Genomic DNA, 19,469 nt, shown 5'->3' with positions numbered 1-19,469 from the left:
TGTAATCCGAGAAGAATCCTGGCAATAGGCGCATGGGGAACAGCACTGTGTGATTTTTAGATAATATCTTATCACCAGCCTCAAATCCACCGATTTTGTAGTATGAAGCTTCGGTTTTGGATAATTTTAGAGTGGCCAAAGCTGTGGAGGTAATGCCGGGATAATCCACTCTGTTTATAACAACGCCATGCTTTCTGATCTCAATTTCAGAGAACAGATGCGGCACAAAATTGTCCACCAATCTTATGTTTGAATTTGCCGGATAATCTGTTCCATCGAGCTTTACAACATCAAATTTGATGTATAGATCTGCTCTGTGGGGGTGTATAAATCCATCCCCTACATCAAGATCAACATCAATCTCTGTGTTGGGTTGATTTAAATTTGCAAATGTCCTCCTGTTTGGGGGGAATGATTGTAGCTCATAACTCTCAATATTTTCCATTGTATGTATTTTTATTTAAATGTTAATCTCTATGATTGCAGTTGTTGAGGCTCCAGCAAAATCAACTAATTCTTCTTTTTCATTAGTGACCATCAATTCAATATTATCTATTCTATTATGGCACACAGGAAAATATAATGTTGGGGATGGATTGTAGATGATGGGCTCCATGAATTCGGAATTAGGTTTGAATGTTGCAATGATGCCGGTTTGTTTGTGAGTGCCTATGCCATTTGATTTGGTGATCATACCCTCCGCCACATTACAGTGAATATTCAGAGTCTCTATGGCTAAGAATTTAGGTATATTCATAGCAGTGTGTTTGATGGCTGGTTCAAGTTTTGTGTTGTTCTCAAAGCCTAACAGCTCTCCTATAGTACCCAGATCCACTGTTTCTGTAGCAGATACAATTTCTACTCTGTGAGTGACAGAATTTTGAGTTAATACTATACCTCTGGGTAATTGAGCATTTAGAGTGGACAGATTATATTGCCCTGGAGTGATGACAATTTTTTGATCACCAACTGCAATTTTGTTGTTGTGGTGTGTAATATTAGGGATCAGGTACATGCCGTAAAATGCTCTGAGAGCTATTGTTTTGGGATACACTATGTCATCATGCAATTTGAGTTTCAATATTGAATTTTGGCTGGTGAGATGGAATACCCCCATGATGTTTTAAATACCACAAGGCCTTTTGAAAATTTTCAATTGATGGTTTATTTATTTGAGACATATATCTGAGAACAGATAAACACAAATGTCCGCAATTAACATCTTTGAAGTTTTGAACACGGGCATTATTGTAATAAAGATTAGCTGATTTTAGATATTTTACTAAATTTTCAGGTGGAACACCTCCAAATGAATCAAACACAAATGCCTCATTGTTTAAATATTTAAGATAACAGATCCAGTGAGTGCCCTGATTTTTGTACTCATCCAAATTAACAATGCCACACTCTTTGTTGAGTGGTTGTTCCGGTAAAGAATCAGACATGTACACACCTCTAAAATTTTTGATGCCCAGTGGCTTGATTAAAGCTTCAATATCTTGGTTTGTAAGCGGCTCTTGTTTTTTTTAAACTTACTCATGGCTCTCTTAACACCTTTGCCTTTTTTCTCCATGGCCAGGTTATGGCGCCTCTGCTCATCTAATTCTGCCCTATTTTTCTTGGCATCTATTACTGTTTTTGCTATGGCAGCTGATCCCCCAGCCAAGCTCCCAACAGCCCCGAGAGCTGCTAAGATGGCCGGGATGGTAAATATGAAACCCCCCACATGTGATTTTTTTCTTGATTGCTGTAATTTTTTTAATTGTGGGGTACTAAGCAACAATTTCATACCATGGCCCTTTGCAATACAAGAGCTTTTTTTCTTCCGCTGCTTTTTGGTTAAAAGACTGTCAATAGTTTTAAGAGATTTGAGACCTGCATAAGGTATTTGATACATAACACCCTTGGCCTTCATTGTAGGTTTATTATATATATATTCACAACCCCCACCCCAGTTTTTGTTTGGTGCTCATAGCTATGGTGGTTCCCAATGCTGCTATTTTTTCACTCAAAGAAGCATCTTTGCTTACAAATCTACCAAATGCAGCCTCTTCTAATTTCTTGTCTGCAACATGTCTCTTGTCAAGATCAGAATGTGTGTTGTATGCTATGTCATGGTCTCTACAAGCAGCATCTAGGGGATTTACACCAGGATCCCCTCTGTTTAATCTATGATCCAATTTTGTACCGGGACCACAATACTGATAGCCTGGAATGTGTAGTTCAAATGGCAACTTGTTTATAATGTCATTCACCAGGCCTCGACCCTCAGAAATATTCCAAAATTTAGGGGGTAGAGTATTAATAATTTTTATGAGATATCCAATCCCCTTAGGGTCATTCACTATAAAATTAGACAATTTTGTGCTTATCATGTCCATAATTCCAACCTTTTCATTGTAAAAATTGTTGTTGCCAGCATTTTCCTCCCCAGCTATCACCAATAACCTATCTACAAGTTTCCTGACATCATCAACCCATACAAATTCTTTAGGCAGGGTGTTGTATTGTTTGATTCCACTGCCAGTCTTGATCTGTGACCATATGGGCTTGATTAAATTATTGTATTTTGCCCCACTGCTCGACTTGACTCTTTTTTGTGTGGGATCATTGTTCTGGTATAGAGCATCTGATTTTATTAATATTTCTTTGTAATCCTCATAATCTTGATCTGTATAGCTGCCAGGCCTTTTCCTAGTCATCAATTCCCACAATCCAGGTGTGCCGGTGTACTTAACAAAAGCACCTTTTTCTCCGAGACGAGATTCTGAATAAACAATTATATCATCCCCCATAAATGTTACTCTGAAATTGCCAATTCTATGAATGATGCTCCCATCAAGCTCTGTGTCAGCATATAAGCCAAAAACCTCATCTTTGTTGTCTTTAGGTGTGCTTAAATATTTTTGAGCAAGAAGACCCAATTCAATAGGATCCTGACTAGCCTCAATTCTTCTAGGAGCAACAGGACTAGGTGTATGAATACTGGAAAGTGGGGTGAATGGATAATCTAATACGTTCCTTGCAGCTACAGGTACAAGTTCCGTGATCAAATCTTGATTTTGCTCTGTAACAGTTTTGATATTCTTACCTAAATTATTAATAGCATCAATTACAGGCTGTTCTGTTTGTTTGTGTTTTTCATAAATTCCCCGGTTCTCTGATTTCCATCCCTTAAATCTTTTTACAAGATAATCTCTTAACTTAAGATCATCAATAATTGGCCTTTTCATGGTTATTTATATACGTCTCAACGTCTAGAAAATCGTTGATTTTACTTCTGTATTTGCCGCTACTGGGTGTTCTTGTCATATCAATTGTGACAAACCCATAACTGTCCTGGTTCCAGCACCTACTGCAAATCTTGGAAAAATCATTGTAGCTCAAGTCCCCACCTACATATTCATCATGTATGTGTTTGAGGTTGGTATGATCTTGATGAAACACACATATAAAATTGCTGTTGTCCCGGATCAGTTGCTTGGGTATTTTTGAAAAAGTCTGTGCCAGGTAGCAATCAATGTTTTTGTGCCGCCCCTGTGTAAAGAAATTTCTAACCTTGTTTTGATTATCCAGTATAATGTCATCAAACACAACAACAGAATTATCGAGACATTCGTGAAGTGGCTTAACATCTGGTTCAAAAGTGGCAATATCCAATCCATCATATAGCTTCATCAGCTGCTGATATTTTAATTGTTCCAAGCTCTTAGAGAAAACATACAAGTGCCTGTTTTTCCAGTCTAACCAGTTGGGTGCCAATAAAAAATTATCAACCATTAGTGTAGTTTTACCACAAGCAGATGGCCCAACAATAAGACACCTAATATTATCAGGCAGCAAGTTGCCATTTCTCCTATTCTGTTGTTCAGGTTCTGGCAGCCTTTTTATAACATCCCAGGTGCTCATATTATCACTTTGTCTGCATCGATCCAGCTGTTTTCCGGATGACCCAGCCATTTGACAAATAACTTGTTGCCTTTTCTGCGGATGATTTTTTCTATGAGATATGTGTCAGGCTGTTTAGTTTTGCTGAGCTCTTGTTCATAGAATCTGCCTTTGAGAATTTCTCCTCGATGATCTTTTATTATATATGTGTTAAGGGTCCCGGGTTTAACTTGAACCACTGTAAATAATTCTGTGCTCCAGTTTCTTGTAAAGCCTCTCTTGAATAAGTGCTTATATTTGCTGATTCTTACTTGATCACCCACCCTGTATTTGGCCCTTCTTGTTGTTGGCTGGTATTTACAATAATAAACAGTGCTGATCAATTTTTGCTCATCAGATGAAGTTACTTCAGAGGGTTTCATGTTGATTGTGGAATGGACCTAGTTGTTATATTTATGTAGAAGTTCTGGAAGAATATTAATCCATTTATAATTACCTTGAAGTATAAATTGTTTATACATAAGATTTTTTAGAGTTCTGTTGAATCTCTCTACAATTGAGGCTTTGAGATCACTGTAACTCGAGTAATGTTTTATTGACTGGCTTTTAATAAATTGTTGAAACACTGAATTATAAAATTCTTTGCCATTATCTGTTTGCAAATAGCGCGGTGATCTTCCACTCTGATTGATGATTGTCGTGAAGGCTTCTGTAACACATGCCCCAGTCTTGGATTTGAGTGGCACAGCCCAGGCAAATTTTGAAAATGTATCTATTACAGTGAGTAGATACTTGTAGCCCTTGTTGATTTTGTCTAAGTTTTTCAACTGCCCACTTGACAACTCAATCAAGTCGCTCTGCCATAAATCATCTATGCCCTTTGTGACTACTGGGAGTCTCTTAAAATTATGCCTGGCTTGTCTGTGTAATTCATCAACAATAATTTGTCTAGACATGGTATGAAAACAAGAATATTGCAACTATGGGGTGTTCAGCAGCTGATACTGCAGGATTTTCTAAATATAATTTGTCCCCTATTTGTATTTTAAATTCCAGAGATCCATCATCTTCAACATAGGCTGTTTCTAATGTATTGGGGTCTGTAAAATCCTCTAACTCTACACTGGTGATTTTTGGTTTGTTGTCAGCATTTGTTATTGATAAGGTAGGGTAGTGGTGTGCCTGTGGCTGATGCCAATATTTGATCTTGATTGGTCTCAGTGTGCCCCCAACAAAAAACTGGTAATAAAATTGTACAGGGGACAGCATATATATTTTGCCACCTGGTGTAAATGGTGAATCATATTCTTTGTTGGGGATGCTGTACAATTCAAGAATTACTGTATGTTTTGGATTCTCGATTATGCCAGTTATTTCCTTTTCTGCTGTAAGCAATCTGCTTGTTACAGATTCAAGATGCTCATTGATAGTCCTAACAACATCATCATGGCCTGGCTTGATTTTTATGTCTACAATAAGTTTCTTGTATTGTTGCACAATCTCTTGAAGCTGGGTGGCAAAAACAGACAGAGCATTTGCTTGATTGGATTCCATGGTCCCTAGCTGTTGCTTGATATTAGCTACAATTTGTTGTAAATTTTCAACAACTGCCAATTTTGAATTTTGAGCAGTAAGATCATGGACCTGTCTTCTGATATCCTCAAACAGGGCATGCAGTTCATTAATATGTTGATTGGTTGGAAGAGTGGCCACTGTCTGAGTGAGATGTTTGATCTCTGCTTGGATATTCTTGATATCTTCTGATTTCAATATGCGATTCACTGCTCTCTTAATATTTTTAAGTTCCTGTGATGTAGGAAGATTTGATACTGTATTTTGCAAAGATTCAAGTGCCAATTTTACATTGTTTAATTCAGAAGCATCAGCCACATTTTGCATAGCATTTTGGAGCAGGGCTATATCTGCCTGAGAGGGTGTGGATTGTTGTAAAATTTCAAGTTTTGTTTGGATATCATCGATCAAGTGATGAAAATGAGATAGTTCAGATTCAGTGTTGAGGTTTTCAAGCTTTGTGATCTGTTGCTGGACACTAACAAGAGTGTCTACAATACCGGGCAGGCGGGATTCTTGTACATTTGCCAAATCATTTTGCACTGCTGCTATTGTACCCTCAAGATGGGTTATGGTACTTTGAATTTTTCCAAAATCTTCATATGTTTCAAGTTGCAGCTTAATATTTGCTACACTCCGAGTTATTGCACTCAAAGCATCAGAAGATGGCAAATTGTTCATAAAATTTTCAAGTGTTTCAATTTTTTCTTTAACCTCGGCTATGGCATTGTGCAGAGGGTCCAGATTAGGTATTTGGAGTGACTGAATCTGTTCTTTTAGAGTGGAAATCACTAGATCAAAATCTTCTTGTGATTTTATGCTTTTGACAATTGTTTGAAGCTGTGCCTGGACATTATTTATTTGTTCTTCCAATTGTTGTTTCAATTGCTCAGAGTTGGTAGCCTGGGTCTTAAATTTGGCTTGAAGAGCTGCTACAGCTTCTTCTAAGCTTTGAAAATTATCTAATGTTGCCAGATCAGTATATTTCTGAAGCAGCACTTTGAGTTCTGAGTCAATTTTAAGAAGAGGGTCCATGCATTGTGATTGTAAATTTGTAATTTCCAATTGAAGACTGGCATTGAGTGTGGTTTGTAAAGCTTGTAAATCACTTCTTAATTTCTTGACTCTGACATCAAGCATCAGAATCTCATCACTGTGATCTTCATGTCTTGTATGGCCAAATATATCATTAGGCATTTTTGTTTTAATGGTTATTTATTATAGAGTATCTGATTCTTAATTCTATAAAAAAGGGTATAAGCTTGTCATATGATCCAGGGACCTCAATATATAAGCAGTCACCAGCAGAAACAGTATATACAGTGCCAGAAATCATGTTTGAGTGCTTAATTCTATAAATATTTCTCCCTACTGAAATCTTGACATCACCCTCAGGGGTTGTAATAAATTGCAATTGCCCACCTACAGGTAATTGGTAATGATTTAAATTATTGTTAAATATGTACAATGTTTTGCCTGTTTCATCATCAACATCTGTAAGTATGCTGTTCAGATGAATAATTAACAAGCCACTCAGTTTAGACAGCATATCAGGAGAGGCTTGTGGTGTTGGAAGCTCCATAATAGCCTGTTTTTTGAACCCAAATAAGTTCATAGGCATGTTTATTTATTTCAAATCATGCTCTGTAATTGGGCATTGTTTGCCACTTCTCAAATCACAATGCCCCCAAGGTAAAGTATGTATGCCACATGATAAAATGCATCTCTTATCATCATGTGGGTCCAGGGCCACTTTTCTTACAATATTTGAAGTCAATAAGTGATCCTCACTCTTGAATTCTATTTTCTGATGTTTTGATTGCGCTACATGATTTGATGCAATTTTCATAATCTTCAAATTCAAGATCTTTTTCAACAGTTACTCTGCCAATGCCCTTGGCCTTTTTGACAACAGCACTACATGTTTTAAAACTGTACATCTTGGCACTTAACCCAGCAAATTTCACAATAACATCACCAAGTGTCTCATCTTTTAACTTGCCAGGCACCTTTTTGTTGTGGGGTTGAATTCTTGTATGTTCACTGGTATCAAAATATTGAAACAATTCAGGCTGTGACATATCTTGATAAACATCTTCTGTTTGAATATCAAGAATAAAACTATCCGTGTCCATGTACAATAATTTTACACGATCACCATAAAAAGGTTTCAGCACATCATAATACCATATTAACATATGTAATTTGGCCAATTCCAATATCACAGCCCCTACATAAATAGGTTTATCAAATTTGATCTTTGTTTTCTTCATGTTGAAAAGTGCCATGTGCTCATCATAAATTCTTCTGTAATTGAAGTTGGGCTTTGCAACCAATTTTTTGCTCAGGCTGGGGTCAGTAATTATTTTAACATCGGTATGTTTTCTGACATTTTCAATAGTTTTGCCATACACTGAATTCACCATCAATTTAAACAAGCCCTTATCAAATTGGCTCTTTGCAGATGTTCGAAGCTCCGTGTTTGTATCAATGTATGGTTTCAACCATTTTAAGTGCCTGAACCTTAAGACTTTGCCAACTTTGGTCACTTGGACACCATGTTTCATCAGGAACTGGAGGTTTTTGTAATATGTAACATAACCCTGTTTCGGCTCCAGAGTCATCATGAGCTTCTTCTGTTTAGAGCCAGGTGAGCACTGAACCTCGGGAATTGGGGGCAGATCAGAAAATTTATTGTGTAAATCATCAGGAATTATCAGATCAACCTCTAAGATGAGGCCATAGTCACTGTCATCAAAGTCCTGAAGATCTTCAATATTGTAATTTTCAACCCACTCAAGCCCTGCATATGGCAGTTTTTGCATCATGGCATGACCATAGAGGCTGTTTGCATTCACATACAGTATATAATTTGATGGCCGTGCTGGATCATAATCAGGCAGCATAATATGCTTGTTATTTGCTCTGGCATATCTCTGGGAACATTGCACCATCCCTCATCTTATACATTTCTCCATAAACAGATACATATCTTGATCTTGGATCAGATCCAATTGCATGTTAGTGTTCAAAAACGTTGCGGACCATGCTAGGCCCGGAGCACTGTAAAAATACACTGGGTCCAGTCTATAATTTTGCATGGAAGATTTTCTGAATGCTTGCAATATATCAGCTAAGAGGGTGACATCAAGTTTCAAATATGCCATGTGATAATCACCAAATGTCTTGCATTTTAAATTGTTCCACATCAACTGAGCATGGTGATAATCATCATCAGTGATTCCAGATCCTCTGATTTTGCTGTAAAACTCTTCTTGTGGTGGCAGGGAACACTCATCAAATTTAGAAAAATCTGTAACATAGTCATATGGATATACACCCTTCCGCCTAATTAATTTCAGGTCCTGATTTGGAAACAATGCACGTGTGATTTTCAAGTGATCATCAGGTAATTGAGTGGCCAGTGTAGCCAGGCTAGCAGATAAAAATCTGTAAGAATCAAGAAATCTTATGTGAATAGGAACACCATCAACTTTAATTATCTTGCTAATAGATATATATTTCTCATCATTTTCAGCTAAAATATTTAAATTCTGCTTCTCAAACCCCTCGTACCTGATCAGATGATGGAAATCATAATTGGATGCTCCATGGCAAAATATGGGGATAAATCTTGGTCTCTTGATCTTAATATTGCAGCTATTACACAGGGCCATTAAGAATTTACCATCTGTATGAGAATGGTGTTTCACCTTGATATTTATATCTGAAAATTCAGAATCACATACCGGGCATTTTTCTGCATTGTTGAAATCTTTAATCTGTTCCTCTGTTAAAGGCAACATAGGCTTTGATTTTAATAAGATGTTAGATGCTATGTCACGGCACTCATTTTCTATTCTATGTGCAAATATTTTGATGGCATCTGGTCCCATGTATGAATATTCTTTAGTAACAACACCATCCTGTACAACCATATAACAAAAACTGGAAGGTTCATGTTGCTGGTATGGTGTAATTGAAGATTCTTCAGGATCTGGATTGCAGAATTCAAGAGGTTTGACGTTCGATTCAAAATCACAGACAATATATGCTGGGTGTTCCAACGAGGCTTCATACTTTTTGAATTTGCAATTTTCACTTGGATTGGGCATCACCATATGAACAGGTTTATGATTCCCACAGTATTTCAGATGCTCAATTAACTTGTTTTTAGCAATTTCTGCATTCACTTCCCGAACCCCATTCACCATTTTTTGACCATCAAATTCAGTTAAACATCTTCTGCACAACTTGAATATTGTATTGGATTTGCCTTGTTGTTTTCTGACTAAAGCTTCAAGATTATGTATCAGAGTATAATGGTATGTATCATTCCCTTCAATTAAGAGCAGATCAATCGGAACAGCAGATTCATCATCAAGTGTACTGATTCTGAGAGGTGCTATCAAGCAATTGCCAGTGGAACAAATAAATACATTAATAGATAATTGTTTGCCATTGATGTGCCTGGCCCTTTTTTCAAATTTATCAATATTCTGAACAGACATTGGATATTCTAAACCCTCCATTGCATCGTCAAAAAAATGTTCATGCTGTTTATAATAACTTATTCTCTGAGGATCCCTTGAAACTGGATACAAAGCAGCTAATATACACCACAAAAAGCATTTCGCGTCATTATTTTTTATATTGACCACGGCTCTTTTGTTTTTGATATTAGCAGGTAATGGCAGATATGTAGAACCTTTTAATGGGCTGAATTCAGAAATATTAATATATAACTTGTGTGATGAACCGCATAGGCTCCATCCGGACTCTTTTGCCGCAAATTCAGAGTGTTTAATATTCAGTTGATCTATCAACCTGCTTATTATTGTGTCTGAATTTGCATTTGAATAAACCGGTACAGTTTCTGTTATGTGGGGCTGTGTAAATTTTGTGCTATTTGGCTTCTTATATTGTACAAACAATTTAAGGGGCAACTTATAAGAGCCATTTTGTGCATTTAGAATTGCCTGCACATCAGGATTTACACTGTTCAAGAAATTCTCAATACCACATCTTGGCTCTGATACAAAACGGTGATCCCTTAATTGGCCATTAAAACTGCTACGGATGGGTTCATAGCGTGGCTGTTTTGCTGCTCTGGCATTAAGAGGTGCTTCGTGTCTTCTTTTCAGACCAGATGTAGATGGTTGTGCAGAGCAAGTATCTTTATGTGTATATGTGAAGTATTGCATGCTGTATTTTCTATTGCATTTGGGGCAATTTTTTGTGGGAGTTCTGTATTTATCTGGGTTACAAATTTTTTGGTGTCTGGCCCAATTAGAGCTAGATATATTTTTATTGCATTGATTGCAATATTTTTGATTCGGCATTTTTGCTGTTGTTTATTATATACAATTTCCTGGGTTTCAATTCAAAACTTTATACTGAATAAAAAATATCAGTTGGGTTCAGCTGTGTGATTTGTATGTGTGTGTATGTGTGTATGTGTGTATACACTTAATATTTTTGGCTTTGGTATTTATATAAAATTTCCTGGGTTTTAAATCTAATCTCTATGGATTAATATTATTAATATTAATCTTATGACAGGTTGTAAAGCCAATAGCTTACAAGTGGAAAAAGAGAATAAATATTCATTCACACTAACCCAGCGCAAATACCTGCACAAACATGCAAAACATGGGACAGCTTGACTCTAAATATGAGTGATTTACAACAAATATCAGATTTTATATTGTTCAATATGAATTTAAACCAGTAAGTATGAGAAGCACTGTATCAACACATCTGTTCTCCTCAGTCAGTCTCACAATACTGGCTGAAGCAATACTCGGGAATTTCTGTAAATACTGGCGCTGAGGAGAACATGCAAACCAAAAATCAATACTACCGTCTCGGGAATTCCACACACTGACACAGAGGGGAAACATGCAAACACGGAGCAATTCTAGAGGGGGTCTCTACATATTGCATTGTTTTAATATTAGATAAGCAAATTGAATGGTATCCAATTGAACTTAAACCTGAAGTAAATATGTATAGGTAGGTATGGATACAAGTTTATAGACAAAAATCTGCTTGAGGGGGGTTAATACTTTCCGAATTACAAAACTCTTGGGTTAGGCAGGTGTTACACTTGAACAAATAGACATGTTGAGCAAGTTTTAAGTATAGACAAATCAATCTGAGGGAGCTCTTCCTTTCTGAAGAGCATTTTTACAAAAATCTTAGGTTAAGCAGGTGCTACACTAGAGCAAAAAGCTCATATGAACATGTTGAGCAAGTTTTAAGTATAGCAAATCTGCATAAGAGCAGCTCTTCCTTTCCGAAAAATTCCCGAGGGGGATTTTTCCAAAATCCTTGGATTAGACAGAGTGCTACACTAGAGCAAAAAACTCATATGGGCATGTTGAGCAAGTTTTAAGTATAGCAAAGCTGCATAAGAGCAGCTCTTCCTTTCCGGCGCTCATCCTATTGTAAATACCACTACTGGCTTAATAGAAAGTAACAATATAGGAGATATAATTTAAACATTACTTATATACAACCTCAGACACTTGATATTACTTGGTCTATAGTTTGTTGTAAACTTCGTGTCTCAGCGAAGAAGTAAGAATTCAAAAATATTTCCCGGGTTTTCAGTGAAGGTACAAAAATCAGAAAGGTGCCTAATAGAAATTAGGGCATTTTTTAAAACGATAAACAGATATAAACCTCAGATATTCGTTAATATTTGGCCCATATTTTGTTGTAAAGTGCGTGTCTTTGAGTGGAATGTGAAATTTATAAAATGTTTCCCGGGTTTTTCGTGACTTTGCGAAGACTTGAAATGGGACTTGATATAAGGTACATGTCTATAAAATTGTATTGATGAATTGGGGAGCTCTAAACTCACCATTGTATTAATATTTTGTCCATTTATTCATATGAATTAGTACATTGATATGAAAAATCCAAAAATTGAAAATTATTTTCGGGTTTTCCGTAACGGTACAAAAATAATGGAGAGGCTTATTGGAAAGTAGTCATTCTAGACATTTTATTCAAACATTACGCAGACAAAAACCTCACGTATTCGATAAAATTTTGTCCAATATTTTTCCGTGAATTACTGCCTCTAAGAAATAAATACAAATTTCAAAATTTTGAGGGTTTTCTAAGAACGGTATAAAAATCGGATATCCACTTATTGCAAAGTAGTGTTAATAAAGTTTAATTTAAAAGAAATTAGTACAAAAATAGCATAATATTCTTCGAAGCAACTCGAGACGGTACAAAAATATATGGTTGCAATGTAAAAGTTTTCCCGCCTTTTTTCTGGCTGTTTCTGATGGGTACAAAATTTTTAAATAGTGGTACAAAATGGTACATAAATAGTACAATATTTTGATGTGGAAAACATTGCCGAAACCGATGATGAGGTTGAGACGTTACTCTGTAACCCCAAATTTGATTATTTTTTTTCGACGGTAAATTGAGTGGTACAAAAATTATTTTTAGCATTCTTGAGTAGTACAAAAATAGTACAAAATTTGGCAAATGAGGTTTTGATGGTACAAAAATATGGGGTTACAAAGTAACGGAGCCCAAGCGACCATGTCGTCTGAGCTAAACGGCTGGAGGGGAAGGTACGCGAAAGCTTCTGGCAGGTTCTTTCGTTTCTTGTTTATCTTGAACTGGAACAGTTGCATGAGTATACAAACGTAAACAACATAACATAAATATATTATACCACGAGAATGCTCAAAGGAACAAAAACTATGTTTGGCAAAATATTCCAGAGATATTCCTGCCAGGAGGAGTCCTTTGTCATGCGCATCCAGTTCCTAACACATCGCGGAAATGGTTGCTAAGAGCCCTAAACAATTACCTCCTAACCTAACACCGAAGGCATTATTGTAAGTGTAATTGTAAAAATAATGCTACTTGGTTAGGAGGGTTACACTTGGTGCTATCAGCATGTTTTAGCAATCGATTTTCACAACGTGTTTGGAGCTTGATGTGCCTGCTGGCAAAACCTTTCCTCGTGCTATATCCGATATCACCAAGGAAATTAAAGATTATTCTCCTTCTATCATTACTCAATGGTACAAGTTATTGATAATATTGTAACGGATGGATTTTTCAACCATCCTTTACAACGGACAAATTAATAGAATACATTTTTTTAATTAAAATATTTCAGCGCATGTGTATTGGCTTGGTGTTAGTCTCAAGAATACTGGGAATCTACTTTATTTTTCACATATCAGCGTGCAACAATAAAGCATACAGTCTCTGTCTCTTTGCGAACCAGCAGCATGGAAAAGGCATAAGTCCAATTCATTGACCAAAGGCCAAGGTTGGAATATGTAGGAGTGGCTAACCCATAAAAAGTTAACTATTTTAAAAGCAGTAAACAACATCAAGGTTCTCTGAAAACAAGGAAAACAGTGAACTTGTGATTTCCCAAATATGGATAATTGCTCTAGGACTAAATATGGGAATCTAATGATTACCTTTCATGAGCAAAATTAGGAAATGGACTTATGTATAACAAACCACTGAGATCGAAATGACTTTGACAGGTCACTGGTAAGGAAACGGACAGGAAGACACTTTGCTATATATAACCTCTTCCCCCCCAAATATGGAACAGGATCCCAGTCCAGGGAAATTGCTGCTTGACGCAGGACTGCACCAGTCTTACCTCTGAGCAAGGTAATATACATATTTTTACTAACTTAAACTAAATCTTGGATAGTCACCTACAGAGATATTAGACTTAGCTAGTTTAGGGAAATAACTTAGAAATAATTCTATGTATGAGCTTTGGTGAATAACTTGTAAGAAATAAGAAAGAGTGTCTTGCATTTTCAAATGTCTAAAGAACTGATCTACGCACCCCATGTAACGAGAATTCGTATCCCCCCAAAAGCATTACAATATTTAAATGAACTAACTAGCCATTTCTTCCTGGTTAATTATTATATACATATCTGCCTCTTCCACTACAGATTACTAAGATGTACTTCGAGACTTTGACAGAGAAACAAAAAATTCTTCTTGAAGAAATCTCCCAAGAGAATCCAGAGCAGATGAAGTATGATCTCTGTTACTTAAGGGATTGGCTAAGTAAGCAGCCTCACATGCCTTCCGGAATCAGTAAGTTCAAAGTTTTCTCTGTACTATTTATCTAAGCTGGCACGTAATTAATTAGCTATGACACTGATAAACTTCTGTCTTTTTGGTTAAATCTAGTAACAGAATGTGTTGCAAGGATTATGAGAGACTTTAAAACACTAAAAAAACTGTTTCTGTTGTCACAGTATTCAGTGACATGTAAATCATTGTTCAATATTTTTAATTATGTGTATCAATCAATATTACTGTTGTAAGGCGTGAGGTTTTAGATTTCAGTTCTTAGTTTTAAAAGTCCTTAAGTATATGTTGGAAAAGTGAAATTCTGCGAGACAACGGGGGTTAGGATAAAAAAGTTCTTGAGTCACTCCAACGATCGTCAATTAGGTTAATTCTTTACGGCCCACCTGTGCAAATATAGACCTTATCGTATATCTTCGTTTCCTGTCAGCGGATATACTTGAAACTTGGACCACCGAAGCGGCATGTTATAGAAGGCACCTGGATTTAATTTCACGACGATCGAATTAATATCATGGACGCAAGAACGAATTTGTTATAAGATGACAATTCACGGGCAACCTCCGAATTTACGATTCTGGCGCCGAGCAGACGGGAAGATAATCCGGCTGTACTTGGCTATGGACACGCGCTGGGTTGGGTCAGAATACAATGGACTCGGGTTGAACCACCTTGGAGACAGCGGGAAGCGACGCGCCTTTAACATTCTTCCCAACTGAAATTTTCAAAATAGGTATATAATCATCGGAACCCAAAACCTCGACAAAGTTTACCGCGATTCTTGTAGTGGAAGCATCTCCTCTCTACACCTCCGCATAGCCTACCGTGGATTATGTTTTTGTACGAACATCGGTGTGTGACTGCCAGTGAGCAGACAGTGCCTACATCAATCCGTGAAGAGCGTCGAAGGGAGACCATGGTTGTATTATAATCTTAAGCTGTTATTTGTTTTGTGACACAACGAACATCAAAAGCCATGGCCGGATAGGAGGAGAGGGGAACGTCGGGTTCCCAACCGTCAAACCAGCCGACGTCACCAACACCACCTGTCGCGATCGCCCCACGGACCAACGCCCAGCAGTAACGACGTAGAGTTGTCCGTCGCTTGAGAGCAAGGAGCCCGAGCTGACGCTGGAGATAGTAGTGGGAAAGGCCATATTATAAACTCGAGAAATGATGAGCCCCCCTCAGGCAGATTTGGCTACACTTAAAACAAGCTCAACATGCCCATATGAGCTTTTTGCTCAAGTGTGGAACCCTGTCTAATCCAAGATTTTTGTAAAAATGCCCTCGGGAATTTCCTGTGAAATGATGACCCCTCTCAGATTGATTTGCCCGCACTTACAAAAGTTGCATCAGCCAGATTGTTGTCCATAAGCTTGTTAAAAATATACCTCTTTTGATATTGTTTTGGATACACTTGAAATTAAGCCAAGATGCTCATAAAACCCACATACACCCACATCCACCCACACCCACCCACACCCACCCACACACACACATATTTACTTCTGGTTTAAGTTAAATTGAACACCAGCCTCAACTTGCATATCTAATACTAAGACAATGTAATAAGCAGAGCTCTTCTAGAATTGCTCTGTGACTCTCTCATTTCTTACATCATAAACATATGATTTTTCACCTATAAGAATAACACTACATATGGTGTCATCAGGGAGTGTATCATGGAATTCACAGATAATTTTAATGTTTGTCCTGTCATTAATCACAACTTGTTTCCTTTTTGAAGTGTTGATGACAAACATGGGTCTCTGTGCTTTGAATTCATCTGGTGTGTAATACATGTCAGTATTGCCAGTAGTGACCCTTTTGTATGCTGTAAATGCTTTATATAATTTGAGGAAATCATCCTTGGACATGTCTAAATTATAATTTTCTCTAGGAAATACCTCATTTCTGCCATTCTTAAGATATATGTTCTTGATGTTGCAGTTATCAAATTTACTTGAATTTTTTTCCTGATTATTGTGTCTTCCAGTCTGAAACAGTACCACCACAAAATCTGGCATGTCATATTGTATACTGGAGAATGAATTTGTAGCATCAAACTCATAATAGGTACCAGTGGCAGGCTTCTGCACACATTGATATGTATAAAATTGTAAAGGTACCTGTGGATTTTTTATTATATCTGCTTTGTATTTAAGAGCATAACTGGCTTCATATTCAACAACCGGGATTCTTAGCTCCATAGTCTGAATAATGCACTTGCACTCATCAGGTAGGGTATTAGGCAGAGCTTCCCCTGTAGAGTTTAATGTACTGTACCTCATCAAAGCATTATTATCATTGGCAGCTCTTCTAAATGTGATTCTTAAACCACCCTTCCACATAATGTCTTTGTAATCTGAGAAGAATCCTGGCAACAGGCGCATGGGGAACAGCACTGTGTGGCTCTTGGATAATATTTTATCACCAGCCTCAAATCCAGCTATTTTGTAGTAAGAAGCCTCGGTCTTGGATAATTTTAGTGTGGCCAAAGCTGTGGAGGTAATGCCGGGGTAATCCACTCTGTTTATAACAACACCATGTTTTCTGATCTCAATTTCAGAGAACAGATGTGGCACAAAATTGTCTACAAACCTTATATTTGAATTTGCCGGATAATCTGTACCATCGAGCTTTACAACATCAAATTTGATGTATAGATCTGCTCTGTGGGGGTGTATAAAGCCATCCCCTACATCAAGATCAACCTCAATCTCTGTGTTGGGTTGATTTAAATTTGCAAATGTCCTCCTGTTTGGGGGGAATGATTGTAGCTCATAACTCTCAATATTTTCCATTTTTTTGTATGTATTTTTATTTAAATATTAATTTCTATGATTGCAGTTGTTGTGGCTCCAGCAAAATCAACTAATTCTTCCTTTTCATTAGTGACCATCAACTCAATGTAGTCTATTCTATTATGGCACACAGGAAAATATAATATTGGTGATGGAGTGTAGATGATGGGCTCCATAAATTCAGAGTTAGGTTTGAATGTTGCAATGATGCCAGTTTGTTTGTGAGTGCCTATGCCATTTGATTTGGTGATCATACCCTCGGCCACATTACAGTGAATATTTAGAGTCTCTATGGCTAAGAATTTAGGTATATTAATAGCAGTGTGTTTGATGGCCGGTTCAAGTTTTGTGTTGTTCTCAAAGCCTAACAGCTCTCCTATAGTACCCAGATCCACTGTCTCTGTAGCAGATACAATCTCTACTCTGTGAGTGACAGAATTTTGAGTTAATACTATACCTCTGGCTAATTGAGCATTTAAAGTGGACAGATTATACTGCCCTGGAGTGATGACAATTTTTTGATCCCCAACTGCAATTTTGTTGTTGTGGTGTGTAATATTAGGGATTAGGTACATGCCATAAAATGCTCTGAGAGCTATTGTTTTGGGATACACTATATCATCATGTAATTTGAGTTTCAATATTGAATTTTGGCTGGTGAGATGGAATACCCCCATGATGTTTTAAATACCACAAGGCTTTTTGAAAATCTTCAATTGATGGTTTATTTATTTGAGACATATATCTAAGAACAGATAAACACAGATGTTCACAATTAACATCTTTGAAATTTTGAACACGGGCATTATTGTAATAAAGATTAGCTGATTTTAGATATTTTACTAAATTTTCAGGTGGAACACCTCCAAATGAATCAAACACAAATTTATTTATTTCGTCTTCTTTTACATGGCGAAGTTAAGGCTGTGGAGCCTTTTCTTCCACTTGACCATGTTTACAAAAAAATTGAATATGAAATAATTAAAATTTTGAAAAAAAGGAAGAAAAAAATATATAAAAAATTACAGAGAAATAAAAAATACAAAGAGAAATTACATATAAGAAAGGTAAACTAACCTATATATACGGACACACACACTCACACACACACATACATATCTTTGCCCTTACACACGTACAAGCAAATACATAACACTACACTTACTTAAGCACAGTCCAATATTATACATACTTAAAACACAGTCCAAAACGGTATACTTTGACGATAATTCATCTTAACTATTACTCTAATTCATTTTAGTGCCTTACGTCCTTCTATCATTCTCTGCATCTGCATATTAATAGGGAAATCAAACATTTAATTTTCATTGTATAATATGTGTAACTTTAACAATTTTTTGAACGTCACAATTGAGGAAGAGACATGAATTTCAGGTGGCAACTTGTTCCAAAGGCCTGCTGAGGTAACAGTAAAAGAATTTGCATAAAAGTTGGATTTGTGGAGTGGAATGGACAGCAGAGACCTTTCGCGCGATCTGGTGTTGTGGCTGTGAAAGTCGGAAAGATGCTGAAATCGGTTATAGAGATATTGCGGGTCATTTATTTGGAGGATTTTGTACAGTAAAATTAACTTATGAAAATTACGTTTATCGCTTAATTTAAGCCACTCGACCTTCGCAAAGTACGATGTCAAATGGTCTGAATATCTTAGGTCGAAAACGAAACGAATGAGTAGTATAAAAGTATATAGGATAAACCCAACTTACAAGTGTAGAAAAGGCGAGGCTATTTGATTGAACAATCAGATTTGCTTACACTTAAAACAATGCCAAGATGGGGCCTGTACCCCAATTCTTCAGGTGTGATATGCTCTGATTTTTAAGAAATTCTGAATTTCTAGTGTAGAAAAGGCGAGGGCTCAACAGATAGATTTACCCATACTTAAGACAATGGCAAGAGGGGCTTATACCCTAATTTTTCAGGTGTGGAGGTTCGGGTTTAAGTCCTCATAAAATATGAAGCCTCCCCTGATGGCAAAATGATAATATTGTTGCCTTGTAAACAAAAGGCTCGGGGTTCGAGTCCTGATAAAATATTTAAGATTGAAATACATGTGGCAAAATAATA

The 19,469-nt window shown here is 36.8% G+C and overlaps 1 protein-coding gene across 1 annotated transcript in view; it reads left to right on the top strand.

The window, feature by feature from the left end:
• LOC145979658 (uncharacterized) overlaps positions 1–19,469 on the top strand; it is a 94,072-nt gene that overhangs the window by 47,699 nt on the left and 26,904 nt on the right. Inside the window, exon 2 of the mRNA XM_083112623.1 lies at positions 14,430–14,577. Coding sequence (XP_082968749.1) covers positions 14,439–14,577 — 139 coding nt within the window. The 5' untranslated portion in view covers positions 14,430–14,438. The remainder of the gene's footprint in view (positions 1–14,429; positions 14,578–19,469) is intronic.

Source organism: Lepisma saccharinum, chromosome 26 (genome assembly GCF_977018435.1).
Source record: "Lepisma saccharinum chromosome 26, izLepSacc3.1, whole genome shotgun sequence".
Classification (NCBI taxonomy): Eukaryota; Metazoa; Arthropoda; class Insecta; order Zygentoma; family Lepismatidae; genus Lepisma; species Lepisma saccharinum.
This window is presented reverse-complemented; position numbering and strand designations above follow the sequence as displayed.